Here is a 16625-nt window from a genome sequence, read left to right as displayed (position 1 = left end):
AGAAATAACCACAGGAATATGAAGCATTGAGGACACAGTTTTGCCAGGTTAATACTGATGACATCACAAACTTCTGCCTACTGAATTTTTGATGTTCAGATCCAGCCAGAGACTCACTTGTATTTCCACATTTGTCCTAGGCAGAAATACATCACAGACATGGAATGACAAATTTTCACTTACCACAAGTGATGTTCATGCTTGCTTGAAACAGATTAACACAACTGATCTGTTTGATAATACTTTTTTTGGTGAGACTACTTTTATCACCTTGTTATTTCCTCATCCAACCACAGCAAATTACTTACCACTACATTCTGTCAGTTAAGAAAGCACTAACTTGGATTGATGAGTTTTATTCACATTTTCCAGTTCCAAATACATTTGCCATGAAAATAAAGGACTTTTTTTAGACCCAGAACTTGGTTATTTTGATATGTCATAACAAAGAGCTACCCACCTTCATGTTTTCAGGGTTTGTAGTCCCAGGAACAAGAGTTGTCAGGCAAAACCCATCACCCTATGTTGAAATTTATTCCTAATCATGCACATGCATGACTAACAGAATTTTAAAACTTCCTTGAGTTGAGCAGAAATGAAACACACCCATTAGTGTGTAGATAGGAAGACTAAGAAGACTCAGTAGTAGACAGGAAGATTTTTCTGTCTTGTCAGCTAAAAAATTTAATTCTAAATCTGGAAACATCTGGGACAGAAAACTTCAAGACTACATGGATGGAAGTATCTGACTGCCAGGCAGACAGTGAGGTTTTATCAGTATTTCTACAGGCAAATTAGTGTTACACCAACTCTGAGCTTAACTGGGAAAGTGGAGCTGAGGAACAAGAAGTGGAACGGAATATTAATTTTACAGACACCCTGTGATCAAACAGAATTAGGAATACTCTTCACATGAAACTACCTTCAGTTACCAGGTATCTGATATTAAATAACCTCCTCACTAAACATGATCTCACTGTCCCCCAAGAAGTTCCATTTCACTCAGATCTTGATGGGGAGCCATGTATGGTTCTATCATTAACAAACATCTCTGCAAACTAAACCTGCTTTAAAGAAACATTGTTCAAGAGTCAAGGAAATGAGTATTATCCACACCTAAACCTTATCACAACTGGATTGACAGGAATAGTGCAGGGATCTCTGCTGTGCTTCTCCTTCAAGCTCTGTTTGCAGGCTTGCAGTCTAACACATGTCAGAATTCATGTCTCCAGTGACACATTCAGTTACTGTCTCCACATCACAGGGCTCAGCACAAGCAGAAAATGCACAGCTCCCTGCACAGGAAATACTCAACAAGGCCTAATCAAAAGTCTACATTTCAATTTCTCACAGAAAGTGTCTACTAGAATACCCAGGAGAGAGAGTTTAGAAACTATTTAATATGGGATATTCCTGATTTATATAACTTGACAACTTGAAGCTAAATCTTACAAAGCAATATTCTTCTTCCTTTTACAGTATTATTTCTACCAGGCTCCTATTTCCCATCTAAAGCAATTCCTGCCAGGAGTCAGAACTGAGCAGCAGCAGGAACCTCATGAATAACTTTTGACTATTCTCCATCTGTACGTGGAGTCTCTTAAAGGATAATCAATAACAAATATGAAATTAATTTGTTCATAACAAGTTTCTGCCTCTTGCAGTCTCTGAAATAGATCATTCTCTCAAAGCTTTTAGATGCAATTAGAGAAAAATCTGCCTCATTTTTCCTTAAAGGATGACAAATCACAGAACTGTGTGCTCCCAGCCTTACATCACACTAACATCACACTAATCATTCACCATGAAATTCCAATTTCTTTAACTAGAACCATTAAGATCTACAAACAATGCATCTATGGGCTTTTTAAAATCTCTAGAATGATATGTAGTATTTTATATAAACACTTCAGTACTTATCTCATTTGTGTCACAAGTATGTCTATGCAAAATCAAATATTTTATATATTTGGTTTTCTTCCCTTTTCCAGTTGAGAAAGCCTTCTAGAGGATAAGTCATGTATTGTGCTACTTTTCAGCATTTGAATTTATTTGAAAAACTGGCCTTCAAAATCTGGCCATTTTCTCAAGCTCTGTATTAAATCATGAATTTGGGTTTGAGATCAGCTGAAAAGCAAATGCCTAAGGAATAAATGAAAAACTTGATGCTATCAACATCCACCCTGCAGAACTTTTACCTCATCTGCAGTTGCAGCCAGACCACAGTCACTGCAGAGCCAGTCCATTATTCAGAGCTGCTCTTTACACACTTCATTACTCAATTTTCTCCCATTTTTCACAACACCACAGAAGACTTTTCTTCTTTCTGGCAACTTCAGGCTGTACTTTGGGACCCTTCTTGTTAACTGTGTCATCTGATTTCCCCAAGTTGCTGCCAACTAGAACCCATAAATGTGCCAGGTGCTGCAGAGGCAGCAGGAGTTGTGTCCTCTGCAGGTGATTGTTAAAGCTGTGTTAGAGGCAGGCAGAGCCTTTGCTGCTGTCAGTAAAACCCTGCTCCTGACAAGGCAAACTCTGCCAGCACAGAATTTAACAGCTGCAGCTTCTTGGGCTTCAACAGAATTTCACTCTGGTGAGAGTGAGAATTGGATTCTGCATCTTCTGAAGGGTCATTTTTCAGGAAAAAAAAAAAATCAATGCTTTGTATTGAATGTACCTGCATCTTGTATAAACTTGTGGTTATTTTGGGTAGGAGCAGCACATTTTGGGTTTTGTAGTGGCACGAGCAGATATAATCAACCCATTTTCACCCCATCAAACCATGACAGAACAGGTTCAACTTCACCTAATGCAGCACCAACAACAACAATGCATCATTCAACTCTGAGGAAAAATCTTCATTTATAGCAGCACATAGATGCTGGAGCATATAGAGCCTGGGAGATGCCAGAGGAACACATTTGTGCATCCTTTTTTGTAATTAAATGAAGAAATCTGACCTGGATGTCACTCAGACAAAGGTGCACAGCAGCATTTGCACACAGATTCCAAAATATAGTTACATTGAAAAACTCAAAAACCAAAACTACAAACAATACAGCAGAGCAACAGCTCCAGAAGCAGACTGGGAATAAAGAACAAAAAGCCAAGATTTGCCCAGGATAATACATGTTAACTGTAGTCAAAGTGGGGCCTCAAGGCTCAGGATAATCTTGTGGTCCAGGAATTATCCTTCCCTTTTCAATTTCCACATCCTACACAAGCCAAGAACACACATTTAGAAAGAAAACATCAAACTCCAAGCATTGTCTGTCCAAGTGATGTCTGACCAACAATGAAACTCTACTCTGTGGGTCAACAAACATGAATTTTGTCATCATGTACCACAGGGCTGCACTAAACATCCTCAAGGAACTTTTCTCCAACAGATTCATGAGAACAGTTAAAATCTAATGCCTCATATAAATAATGGAAAGCTCTCCAGCTGCTCTGGCACTGCTTCAGGGGGGAATTACTGCCACAGTCCAGCAGACCACTCCTGCAGGCCAATGCAGGAAAGAGCCAGAGAGCAGAAACCTGAAGCAGGACACAGCACTCGAGGTCACACTGAGATCAGGTCACAGCAGGATCCCCACACACCCCCAGACTGAAATGGTGTCTTATTCCCCCAAAAAGTTGTACCCACCACTAGGACACTATGCAATAGATGCCTACACAGTATGCCCAGAAAATTCTGGGCAAGTTCTGCAACTCTTTATTCATTATTTACTGTACTCGAAAAGAAGAAAAATCCAGCTTTCAAAAATGGCTTTTCAAAATTTATATACAGGGAAAAATTGTACTGTAGCTACTCAAGAGCTGAACAAGCATCACACAGTAAGCCCAAAGGATGGGTTACATTTGTCTTTCACTAGTCAACACAGAAAAACCTATTTCAGTTCATCCTGGCTGTTCAATCCTTCATTCTGCAGCAAATGAATAAGACTGGGTTTTAATCAATTCCTATTTGGACCTAATAGTTTCAGACACACTGGAAAATTTAATATAGAGCAAAACACAGAAGCAACAACACCTCCAAAGAGTTATTTCCTCTCTGTCAACAGCACTCAGCTGCTGACCCTTTCAAATATGAAAGGCTGAATGAGGAGGGATAACAATTCCTGGTGAGATGCTCGAAATAACACAGACCTGACCAGTCTAGAATGAAAAAGGTGGTTTGGAATGTTGGGGTTCCCCAGGTTTGGGGTTCCCCAGGTTTGGGGTTCCCACAGGATTTCTGCTCTCTCTTATTATACATAAAAATAACCATGGCACAAGAAAGTCACTTAGGTGACTACATTGGCAAATGATGCAGAAAAACACAAATGCAGACAGGGGACACTGAGCACATGCTGGACAATAGATGGAGCTTAGAGAAACTCAGCCCACACCTCCTGACACCCCTCAGGAACTCATCCTAATGGGCTGAAATTATAAATATCATTTATCACTGGTTTGTCTCCCCTAGTGCCCAGCTCCTTTTACCTTCCTCCTTCCCCATCCCATGTCCTACTCCTTCCACTTCCTTTTTACTCCAGCTACATGATTATCTGGAGGGGGATGGGTGCCATTCTGTGCTCACTCATGAATCCAAACAGAGCACACTTTTCTCTCCAGTACAGTTTGTCTTTGGAGAAAAGGCAGAGTGCAATTAAAGGACTAAGTCAGTAAGAATATTAACAGATGCTGCTGTGGGTTTGCAAAGAGCAGAATAATGCAAAATTTCTAAGTGCTCCCATATTAATGCAGCTGGGTCAGGCTGTGGAAATCCCACAGGTCACAGAGAACACCCAGAGGATAAGGCAGAACTGGGGTTTCTTATGTTGCTTTTAAAAAACAATCCAAGTATTTTAAAACCTTACCTGAAACATGTCTGTATCTCTGTCATGAATATATTCCACGACCACTGTCTGGGTTCTGGATAATGTGTAAGAGATGCTGTGGTGGCCTTTTGAGCTGATTGCCTGTGGATAAAAAAAAAAAAAAGAAAAAAGAAAAAAAAAGATGTCTATTACATACAAAAATATTGTAATCAAATAATTTTTCTACATAAACACCTTTGCTGTGATCAGGAAAAGCAGTGTATCGTAACATGTTATTACAAGGTTGGGTAAGCACATACAATAGGATTTCTTTTGTTTGTTTTTAATGGAAAACCCCAAGCTGCACTTGTTTGTTTCTAGTTCAGAAGCATCCAATATTTTTTCTACATTTTTATACATACTTTTACATACAGAATACCATTTTATATGGTATTGTGAATGTAAAAAATATTGTATTTTTTCCAAACACCTTTTTTCTCTGAAATTATATTCAATTCCTAACCCTTGCAGCAACTTGTACCCTAGCAAAGACTTGGAGCTGAGGGAGCTTTGGCTTGTTTGTTTTTGAAGTAAGTGAACAATAGAACTGATTTCCAGTTAAAAGCCAGGACTTCAGGTTAAGTAAATTTCTGGTTATATCAGAAAGAGCCCAGCAATTTTATATAAATGGTGACAAAAACCAGACTTTCAGTTGGTTTCCCTCATTAAAGGGTACTTCTTACTGTCAAAGTAGACTGGTACAGATATGGATTTAGCATCAAAGATTAAAAAGGGATTTCAGTATTTAAAAGAAGACAAGAAGAGGACAGCTCCTGTTTTCTGCTTTATCTCACCCAGATTGAAGGAAACGAATCTCTTGGCTACCAGGGAAATAGATGTAAATATAAAGGTCCATATAACCACACACAATTCTGGAAGGTAATGACTATTACTGCTCAGAAAACACTTTGCAGACACTTAAGCAATGAATTAATAAGTTAATTAAGGCTTTTTCCAGTTTCCAGTTAAGGGGATAATTTCCTCCAAGAAGTTCTCTCCCTTGCTCCTTTCCTTTGTTCTGCTTTTCAGCTAAAGAAGTCACAGATAGGGATGGCTAAACTAAACAACTAAATATATTCTACTCATCTCCCTGCCATCCCTCACAAAAGCCTAAATTATGCCAAAGCTCCATCAATTATTGAACAAATCATTAAAAATCCTTCTGAATGCTGGAGGTATTAAAAACATCTATGTGCATACTAAAAGCCTACTAAGGGTTAGCAAGAGTATTTGACACAGAATTATTGAAAACACGTAATGGAAGAATTGTTTCTTGCAAACCTCATGCATTTACAACCAGATAATGCTTTTACAATGTGCCTCTTGCTGGAAGTTCTAGCACCTGCCCTAGTGGAAAATGTCCTTGCCAATGGCAGAGGGATGGAACTGGAACATCTTTAAGGTCCCTTCCCACCAAACCATTCTAGGATGAGGCAAGACGACCTTTCCCAGTACTTCTTTTATGAAATGAAGCTTTTAACAAAACTTGAAGACAAAGTCTAGGCATTGTAACAGCTGAAAAGTGATGTAAACACACTTGGTAATCAGTAACAGCCAGATTCTGAACTTCCCAGATTATTTATAGTGTTTTGTAATAGCCACTACAGTGGCACACAGTTGCAAGAACAAATGGCACCAAAATGCAGTTTGGATGTAGTCACTAACACTCTGTGACCTGCCAGGACACTGAGCTGTGCTCTCAGAAGTTTTTCCTCTGTGCCTGTTTGACAACTAAGAAAGGGATCTCAAACCCTAGGCAGCATATAAAAGAAATAAAGTGATCAACAGGAGATCCTTACACCTTAAGTTTTAAGCTTAATATCTCAATAATCAGTTCATACTCATTATCAGCATTTCAAAGATCAGAAAGCAACAGCTTTCCTACACAAGATTTCACTCATTTGCACAAATCTCTGTTGCAGCTGGAATAGAGCAGAGGACAGAGTGTAAACTCCCAGGCAGGGACGTTTGTCCCAAGCTCATCCTCGTGTCAGACAAGCTCCTGCATCCCTTGGAAGCTTTGCTGAGATCCCAAGTTGAAAGTTTTAAGGTCTGATGGAAAAAACACAGAGGGAAACACACAGAAAGGACTTCCTGAATTACTGAGTCAGGTCGTGCCCTACGCCTACAGAGCTCAGGGCTTAGATATATTAATAATACTGACCAGGGTCAGTGTGTCCTCTGAAATTCCAGGGTAGGACATAATCTTCTTTCCTCTGAGTGCTCCTTTCCCTTCCCAACTCTTCTTTCCCTTCTACTCCCCCTCTCCTTTGTTTTCCATTATTTATACCCAGTTATTTTCAGTGAAGAAATGCTACATTTAATTTCCTGGAATTGTGTAATGATTTTTTTGAAAAAGCCAAGAAGGTTATGAGAAATGTTTCAACTCATGTGCTTTCACAGTTTGCTCAGCACCAACAGTTACTCCAATTCAGACCCTTATAGATATTTTAAGTGCTGGTCTCAAAGCAATTGGCCACTCCAAATCAAGAGATTTAAAAAAAAAAAGTGACAAGTAACAGTATTTTAGGAACTACACAACACAGTGGAAGTTAAGACTCCTAATAAAACACTACTGCAAGTGGAATGCAGACACAGGCAAAATCATGAAGGATTTTGACTGCTTGAGGAAATATAGAACCACACTACTACAAGTCCCAAAAGAGTCTGGAGACTGATTGCACAAATTTGGGTTTTTTGCAACCAAAATAGTGAATTTGCCTTTTTACTGCTTTTAGCATTCAAATTTTCAGACTGTTTTTCCTATCAGCAGCATTCCCTCCTCAAAACCCCTCGATGCTGTCACATAATTGCCCTGGTGTAGCAACTGCAGTGTGAGAAAAGCCCTGACTCCCTCAAGAATTACAGCAGCTTCACAAGCTCTAACTGATAAATTCAGAGTTTCAGGCTGGACAACACCATGTCCACCTTCCAGACAGCAAAAAGAACAAGACAAAACAAGAACCTGGCACTAAACTCCACCTCTGCCTCTTATCCTCCACTCCAAGGCTGCCAAGATCCACCAGAGCAACAGTGGGTATGTTCAAAGCTTTTTCTTAGAATCCACTAAGCTTTTGAATGAGTGGAATTGTAGAATCATTTTAGTTTTAAAACACCTTTAAGATAATCAAATCCAACCATAAATCCCAGGATTGTGGTTTCACCTGAGTAGTGAGGGAAGGGAAATCTTCCTTCAGGCACTTCCAGCATTTTGGGCTCCTTTACTCGAGCAGTTTGTTCCTGTTTTTCAGGTTCTTAAAAGTTTAATGAAAATTATAAATTGAACAGGGGAAAAAAAAAAAAAACCCAGAAAAACCCTCCAAAATCCTGAATTAGTTTCCAAATGCTGGAAAAATCTCACTAACAATCCATAACCTGAGCCCATCAAGCCAATTCAAACCATGTGGCTCCAGGCTGGCCATAGAAAATCCCACTCCTTGTCCAGCAGGAATGTTGGGGAAACACAGGCTGGGTGAATTCAGCTGCTACACAACACTTGGTTTCCTACATTGAACTGTCTCACGGTGCTGAGTTCAAGTAATTTCCTTTGGAGGAAACAGAGCAAAGTGAAGATGAACTGACAAAAACCCTGTGGAGGAACAGGGGGAACAAACAGCAGCAAGAGATTTTTCCAGAATAATTCCACTGCTAGTGACTATGTCCACAGTGGGGCTGAGGGATTTTTAAAAGTCCAAATGCCAAAAAAAAAGCAGGAAGGGAACCCTGAGTGCCATATTCCACGTGGCATGAAGGGACAAATTTGGCCAGCACTTTTCCAAGACAGGGCTTGGACAGAATCCATCCATCCCCATGGGACTTCCCAGATGGAGGCTCCAAGCCTCACTGGATGCTGAGCCTGCTCTTAAGGTGAACAGGAAGATTCCTCCCTAGTGCTCCAGGCAAACCTCACAGCTCCCCCCATTACCTCAAGATTTGTGTTCTGGTGATTTTGGATCAAAACTGCCTGATTTTAACAGAGACTGAAAGGAGAAGGCCCATGACCTCACAACAACACGGCCCAAGCAAATGTTCCTTTTTATTTTTCATTTTTCAACTTTGCTAGTAGCTCAAGTTTCCAGTTATATCCTTCCTGCTGGCTGGAATTACACTTGGCCTTGCTTTTTCCCTGCCTGCTTACACACACTTTTTCATTCTTGCTCCTTTCTCTCCGTTTTGAGAACAAAACCTCGTTCCAGCACTTTGCCCTCACAATCAAAGCAGCAGCTAAAGGCTATGACTTACAAATCTGTCAGGTCTCAGAGGAGCCAAGATCAAATAGAGATCAAACAGAGTCTGCTTTCCCAGCAGCAACACTGCAACTCTGCCAACCCCTGGAATATCTCAGTCCATCTGAATTCTTTGCTCTCTACTCACTCCCCTGGAAAGGGGATGCTATCAGTTTTATCATCATTTCAAGAAGGGAGAAAATCAAATTGCCTCACCCCATGTAAAGGCACCTCGCAGATAAAGGGAATAAGAATATATAAAGGTTATATTTCAAACCAGTGTTTCTTATTGCTCTGCTTTTTTAGCCAAGATACAGGAAAAGAAGGGAACAAAACTAGAACTTAACAAATCTTGAACATATTATCCCCAAGAGCAGAAATAGCTCTTTAGTCAGAATTTCCACCTTTTTCTCCTACACTGAATTTATATCTGTGCTCAGCCAGATGTTCCCTGCCTGGGATCATGTCCTGGTGTGCCACAGCAAAGCCCTGCACACTGACAGTGCTGCTCATTCCCCTGAGTCACCTCCAGCCCCAGAGTTCAAGAACAGGTCAGGAGCTCATGGCACGATTACATCAACTTAACGCTGTTAAGTCAAACCTTCCGTGTCAGGAGCGTGTCAATGAACTACACAAGCAGATCCCAAAATTCTCAGAGCCTTCCCTTGCAAAGCTTGCAGGGAACAAGTCTAATCCACTTCGAGAAATAGAGATTTTATTGCTTCCTCCTGGCTTGCAAACCATGTTTCCAAGGAATGGAAAAAAAAAAAAATCTCTGCATTTGGAAATTTAAAATTAATTCCCTTGTGGCAGGTGAGCTCCCCATAGAGGGCAAGAGGGACTTAACATTATTACAGTCACCAACTCTTGTGCACTATAGCAGAAATAAAAGCTAAAATCCATTAAGAAAGAGGCAGATGTCTCACAGGAAGGGCTGCTTCATCAGAATAGGATTTTTAGTTTAATTAGGTTGGATTAGGACAATAAAATGATTTATGGGAACACTTTAGTTTTCTTTGTTGGTAGTCGAGCTGACCGACACCGCAGTGACGTGTTTAAAATTAATGACAGCAGAGCCTTCATGAGTTAAATGCTTTCAGACTTGGCTGCCAGCCTTCCATTGCTTTTATAAAAAGAGAACACAAGAAACACTCAGGGATGTCAGACAAAAGATCTTGCAACTTAAAAGGAAGCTTTAGCCAGCAAGGAAGGAAGCCTTCAAAAATGAAGAACACATCCCATTTCCACTGGATTTTTGGACAGACTGGCTGCCAGAGCCAGCAGACTCTGAGTTATAGTAAGAAAACGTAACAAAAGCTCCTGAGCATGAGCCACTGATATTTTACCCCCATCAGAAAAGTATGTCCACCACTTGGGAAGTTTCCCAGCAAATTAAGACAAATGCCAATTCACAGAGCATTAGCTAAAGACTGTTTGCAATTTTACTCTGTCTCAAACCTAAGAGTAAGTGCCCAGAATTGCTGCTTCTCTAATACAGCATTTCAATAAATTTACACTGACCTCTGCCTACTGATACAGCTATTATATATATACTGCAATTTTCCTAAAGCCTTCTGCAAAGAAAGACACATTATTATGGAAAACTTAAGGGTTTAATGTGCCTGTAGGAGAGACTGAAATATCTGAATCAACCAGAACCACTGGCCCAGCTCTTTTAACTCTGCATCTGCTTCCTGCACATACAAGCTCCCATACAAGCCCATTCTTCCAGGATTTTCCCTTTCCTTGTGAACACTGCAACTGCAACAACATCTATGCAGTCATTTTTGAAATATCAATGTTAACACCTTGTCTGTCTCTAATACTTCAGCTGTCAATATTCTCTTGACAACTAAATGAGTGTTAGGAAGTGGCCAAAAAAAACAACCAAGAGCCAGTAACTGCATGTAGGGAAGGAAATGTGCCACCCCAAAGAAATTAAATTTTGTCACTTTGAAATGACCTACATGTGGCACTGTCTGCAATCCCTGTCACAATGAACGAGCTGAAGCATGAAAATAGCAGGTCACCCACTGCACTTCCCTTTCCTGAATGCACATCACCCCCCAAAACTCAAAGCTCAGTGACTACACAGAAACAAAGTCAGCACAGTGTGGTTTATTTACACTTCACGTTTTTCTGGCTTTTGAAACACTCCCAGGTTTGTTCTGTGCACCCTTTCCTGCTGAGGCTGGAGGGGACAGAAGGGACAGCACATTTGTCTGGAGCACACATCAAAGCCATCTGCTCCAAGTGCACATGTGGGGTTGTGTGTTGCCACTGGAGCACTTCACCATTTATCAACTCAACAGGCAGATGTTAAAAACCCTTTTCTCCATTTGCTGAATCTGTGTTGTTTTAGACAGCCAGCCAATACCACACACAGCACCCTCTCCAGAGAGGCAGCATCAAAACATGCCATTCCCTAATTCTCTGCTTGGGTCCTGCAGCAAGGAAGGAGGCAGAAAGGGAAAACTTTCCTAGATAGGAAACTTTCTAGTTTTTCCATGATAAGCTACTGTAAAGCTAAGTCAGGGCTGATAAGACACTTGACTATACTCTGCTTTTCAGAAGAATGTAGAGTAAGCTACTCCTCAAACAAAAGGGAGTATTCAAAACATCTTCAAAATGCACAGAGGGTGTTGGTGAAACTGCACAGATTGAAGTTAGGGGTCCAAACCATCATTTTTGCAGCCACTGACCAGACCAGAGTCCCTGCTCATTCCTAGGACTCCTGACCAGCTCTGCAAGCCCAGTTGTTCCCCCTAATGAGTAAAAGCAGCTCACAGTAGACACTGGTTTATACCAACACACACCAACTTTATGACACAGTAGCTCAGGAGTTGCTTTGTAAATCACCAACTTTTGGTGGTTGTGAACCAACACATTACAGAACTAACCTATGAAACATTTTCCTCCCAATCTCAGCTTTTCATTTTTCCAGTCCTTAAAATGTTTCTTCTCTCCTTCCATTTTATTCTGTTCAGTAACTGTATATTACAGGTGATCTTTCATCCATCTTTAGAATTATCTGTGTTTTTCCTCCTTTAGTCAGTTTGCTGAATTTCCTGCCCCAAACAGACCAGAGCCAGAGACAGCTCAGAGGCATCACACAAAACTGCAGCAGTGTCAGATACATCAACTACCCAAAGCATAAATCACCCTTCCCAAAATCCAGAATGCTCCTCTGGACACATTTGTGCCTGCACATTGCTGACACTTCCTATCACAGCTGCTCTAGAGTTGCCTGCTGGGAATCCTGTGTTGAGGACAATTTCAGCTGCTTTGGAGCCTCAGGAGACCTTTTTGTTTATCACTGTCCTATGCAGAGTTTCATCTGTTTGATAGACCTTCAGTGATGTGGCATCAAACTGTCACATGCAGATTTTTGGAAGTTTTGCAGGTTTTTTTTTAATATTTGCAGTCAACAATAACTTATCCATACTTAAAAAAAAAAAAAAAGCCCACTACTTCTTATTTATTCCAGCAGGGATTCTCTTTTCATAGTCTTAACTGATCATTACAGACTATATGGGGATCCTCCACTGTATTACAGGTTAGATTTCCATATTCCTCTCAGTATAGATTACACTCAAATTATTAAGATCATTTTTTGGACACCAGTGAGACCCTTCCCTCACGTGTGACTTTTTGGAAAGTAAAACTTTTGACCCCAAAACTCCTGGCATTAATTTCCTAAGAGTAGGATTCCTCCAGGAAGAGTACAAGACTATAGATTTAAACATGAAGGCATAAACATGATTTTGTCACTGCAGCTGGATCACATCCCCAAAACTCTTGACACACCCACAAAAATATCAGTAATTAGAGAAGGATGCAACAGTGTTTGTAACTGAACATTCTGGTGCCAACAGTCTACAATTCATTTATACACATCAGAACAAAAGCAGCAGATGCCTGGCTACGCTCATGTATTTGGGTATGCCAAGCACATAAAATAGCCACAAATTAGAATCCTTAACTAAAAGCCAGATAAAAAAAAAATTTAAAAAAGCAGAAAAAATATAGTGATAAAGTCCCCTCGAGGGCTTCTATCAATCCACAGCCTGAAAGATTTGTACACTCGGCTCATCAGCTGTAATGCTTCTGTGAATCAAAGCACCCCTGAGCACCAAGCTGTGCCTGCCTGCCAAGGAGAGCACACAGTAACATCAGGAGAAGCTGCAGATCATTCCACAGCTCCCAGAATCCATCAACTGCATCTGACACGAGTCAGTTTTACATTAAGACAGAGGAAGACTCTCCAGACAGTTACCTTAACAGACCTGTTAAGCAGCTGCACAAAACTCTCTCAAGAAGGAGGGGGGAGGGGGGGGAAGCAAATTCTTCTTGCCAAAAAGCCATTCAGTGCTTCTAGAAAGCAGTTAGATTTTATAGAGCCCATCAAGGGAGAGAAGCTGCTTTCTAGAAATCACACTATGGTATATTGTCCTGATAGAAACTACTCTGACAAAACAAACCCAAAAGCAATCAGGTTCTTTTTTTACTGCTCTGGGATTGCTGCAGGAACTGCAACAAGTCATTGCAAACTGGACTTTGTGGCAATTTCCTCCGTGGAGACTTTCAATAATAAAAAAATATCCTGCAGAATAGTTCAACTGGTGCTTGAACCAAGTTGGGCAAACTTGACAGTAGCTCTGGGCAGAAGTTTGTTAAGCCCGCTTTTCAAACAGAGCATCCTTGCTGCAAGGGATTTCTGGGGACAGAAGGCACAGAACAGGTAAATCTGTAGGATCTGGATCCTCAGGGATGAAAGGGATGATCTGACCTCTCAAGTTCACTAACAAGTTAACAGCCCACATACTGCATGTGGGAAACAAAATTCACTTTGGGTTTCTTTAGCCCTACAAGTGCACAGTGAACACAGTATTTGTAACCTTTCCAGTTCTCATTTATACACATTACCAACCATCTTCCTGGGCAAAGTTCAGAGCTTACTCACATTCCTTACACACAACTTAGTGTATTTAAAAACACACACACACTCTGAACTGTGTTTAACTGAGCTACTTAAGTGATTTAAGTCAACAAGATAATACATTAAACAGCAGTCAGAATTAAATCCTGATTTACGTGCTGCACTGGAGTTGAAAAATCAAGTTGCTAACAAGTGGGAAGCAAGGAGCTCTCCTCTCCACATGTGCAGTTGGAAAGCTCATTCCAAAACATAAGTGACTGTAAACCCCTTTGGTGCTGTCTCTGAATCTGTGCAAAACTGAAAACAAGGCTGGCCCTAAATCCCAAACCTTTCTAAATTATACAAGGGAGGAAAAAAAAGACCATCTTCACAGCCAGGAGGTGTCAGGGCTCTGGAGGATGTGGGACCAGCACTGCCTCCCCACCCTGCAAACTGAGAAACACTGTGAGAAAGCAAATCCCATTCTCAGTCACTCACCAGAACTACAACAAAGTGCTTACAAACAAATTTAGGATTCATTTATCCCAGAATGTTCTGTCCCTGAGTGTTACTCCAGAATTTTAATGCCCAAGATACCAGCCAGGTGCACAAAACAAGCAACACCAGCAGAGGGAGGTTCAGCTGAAAGCCACATATTTAACTTCAGCATCTTTGTGTGTTTATTGAACTTCGGTGTGGAATGAGGGATTGGGGAAAATATCAATACCAACAGCACACTAGTGAGCATAGCAAGCACAAAAGAACTGGCTGAGAGCACTTGAGCCAAAATACAGGTCACATCTGCCACTAAACAGCTTTGATAGCAGTGTGCAGCCAAAGAGAACTTTATAGGAGAGTCCAACACAGTCACTTCCTAATACAGGTTGGATATTGGGAAGAAGTTTTTTACAGAAAAGGTGATAAAGTTCTGGAATGTTCTGCCCAGGGAGGTGGTGGAGTCCCCATCCCTGGGTGTGTTTAACAAAGCCTGGATGTGGCACTGGGTGCCAGGGGTGAGTTAAGGTGTTGGGGCTGGGTTGGACTTTACGATCCTGAAGGTCTCTTCCAACCTTGTCATTCTGTGAATTCTGTTGTAAATGCGCCACATCCTCAGCCCCCATGCCCAGAGCAGAAAGCTCTGCCCCGTGGTTTATAAAATCATGGAATTGTTTAGCTCCATTTCAAACCCCAGGGTGTGAAAGGGTGAGCAGAGGGCAATTAAGAGGCAGGAAAATTCAAATCCGCAGACAGGCGTTGACGGAGCAGCCACATCTGCTTCTCCCCCATCAGATAAAGACCACCACAGCCCATTACTATTCTGAGTTGGTAGCAAAATCCTTCCCTTTACAGCTTTGGAATGGAATAAATTTAGCTTACTCTAGATTGTACTGAAGGATATTCTGCAGCCCAATTCCCAGTGTTCAGAGAAAGTAATTAGAGGATTAGTGGCCTCTATTGCTCTCCCTTCCTGTTATTTTCATTGTATTCTCAAATTTGAATCTTCTGTCGTTTTTCAGTAAGATTGATACAGACAGAGGAGAGGAAGGGAAATTTATTTCCCTAAAATTTAAATCTATCACACCAGCTTAAAAATTCAAGCCACAAAGATTCGTTTTAAAATTTATGATCCTGGAATTTGGGTTTAGCAGGCTCTACTAGATGCATCCACATCAGGAAATTACCACTTATCTTTTCTACAGTTTATTAAAATTTAAAGCAAGCTTTACAGGCAACTTGCTTTCTATTCATATGTAATGTCAGATAAGAGAACAGCTCATCAGAAGCTCTGCACTTCACACAACATGATTTCAGCACTGATATGACCTGCTTTGCCCCTCTCCAAAACAGGCTGGCTCAGACAGAAGTGAGGCACAGCTCCATCCCATATTAACATTTTTTCCCAGATGTATCTTTAGCAATAAGACTTAAATTATCTGAAAACACACACACAGACAGAATGATTATAATATTTAAAATTATACATTTAAAATATTTTTTTATTTTAAAAATAACGAGGTTAAGTAAAAATCTAGTGTTGCAGGAGCAAAATTATGGGATACATCACTATTTCTATGAAAAATACAATTTTCCCAGTGGCAGGTAGGATTTGGGGCTTTATATTGAATGAAACAAACACAGAGTAACAGTCTTAAATAATGACACAAGGCACTTAGCAGGCCCACAGTGTTAATAAGGCACAGTTTTAATTAGGGTTATAGAATATCCATTGCTTGCTAGTATAAAGCAGCCCACATTTATGTGGAGAACAGGTTTATGAAATTACATACAGCAAAAAGCACTTCAAGGACTTTTTTTCCCCCCTCCACATGCCTGGGTAGAAGTTCCTGACATAAAAATTAATTGTGTTTCCCAGTATTAACTGATTTAAAGCATGGTTTAATTTGGTGTCTTAAACTACTTGATTTCTTAAATCAGTTGTTTAAGCTAGGTTTTAGCAAGGAGGAAGCAAAATTTTTGCTGTGTTGATTCCTCTCCTGGCAGAGTTCTGAATCCCAATCTCATGCCAGTTAAGGGTATTTAGCACACAGCACTATCAGGCTGCACACAATAAAGATGATAAATGTGTTCAACATTATTGCTTAATTTAAGAAAAAATCA

The 16625-nt window shown here is 40.5% G+C and overlaps 1 protein-coding gene across 1 annotated transcript in view; it reads right to left on the bottom strand.

Moving 5' to 3' along the window:
* Positions 1-16625, bottom strand: part of PELI2 (pellino E3 ubiquitin protein ligase family member 2) — a gene marked incomplete at its 5' end in the record, with an annotated part of 67340 nt that overhangs the window by 5823 nt on the left and 44892 nt on the right. Inside the window, one exon of the mRNA XM_084207060.1 lies at positions 4863-4964. Within this exon, the coding sequence (XP_084063186.1) occupies positions 4863-4964 (102 nt within the window). The remainder of the gene's footprint in view (positions 1-4862; positions 4965-16625) is intronic.

The sequence above is a fragment of the Fringilla coelebs genome (genome assembly GCF_963513975.1).
Source record: "Fringilla coelebs genome assembly, chromosome: 6".
In the NCBI taxonomy this organism is placed as follows: domain Eukaryota; kingdom Metazoa; phylum Chordata; class Aves; order Passeriformes; family Fringillidae; genus Fringilla; species Fringilla coelebs.
This window is presented reverse-complemented; position numbering and strand designations above follow the sequence as displayed.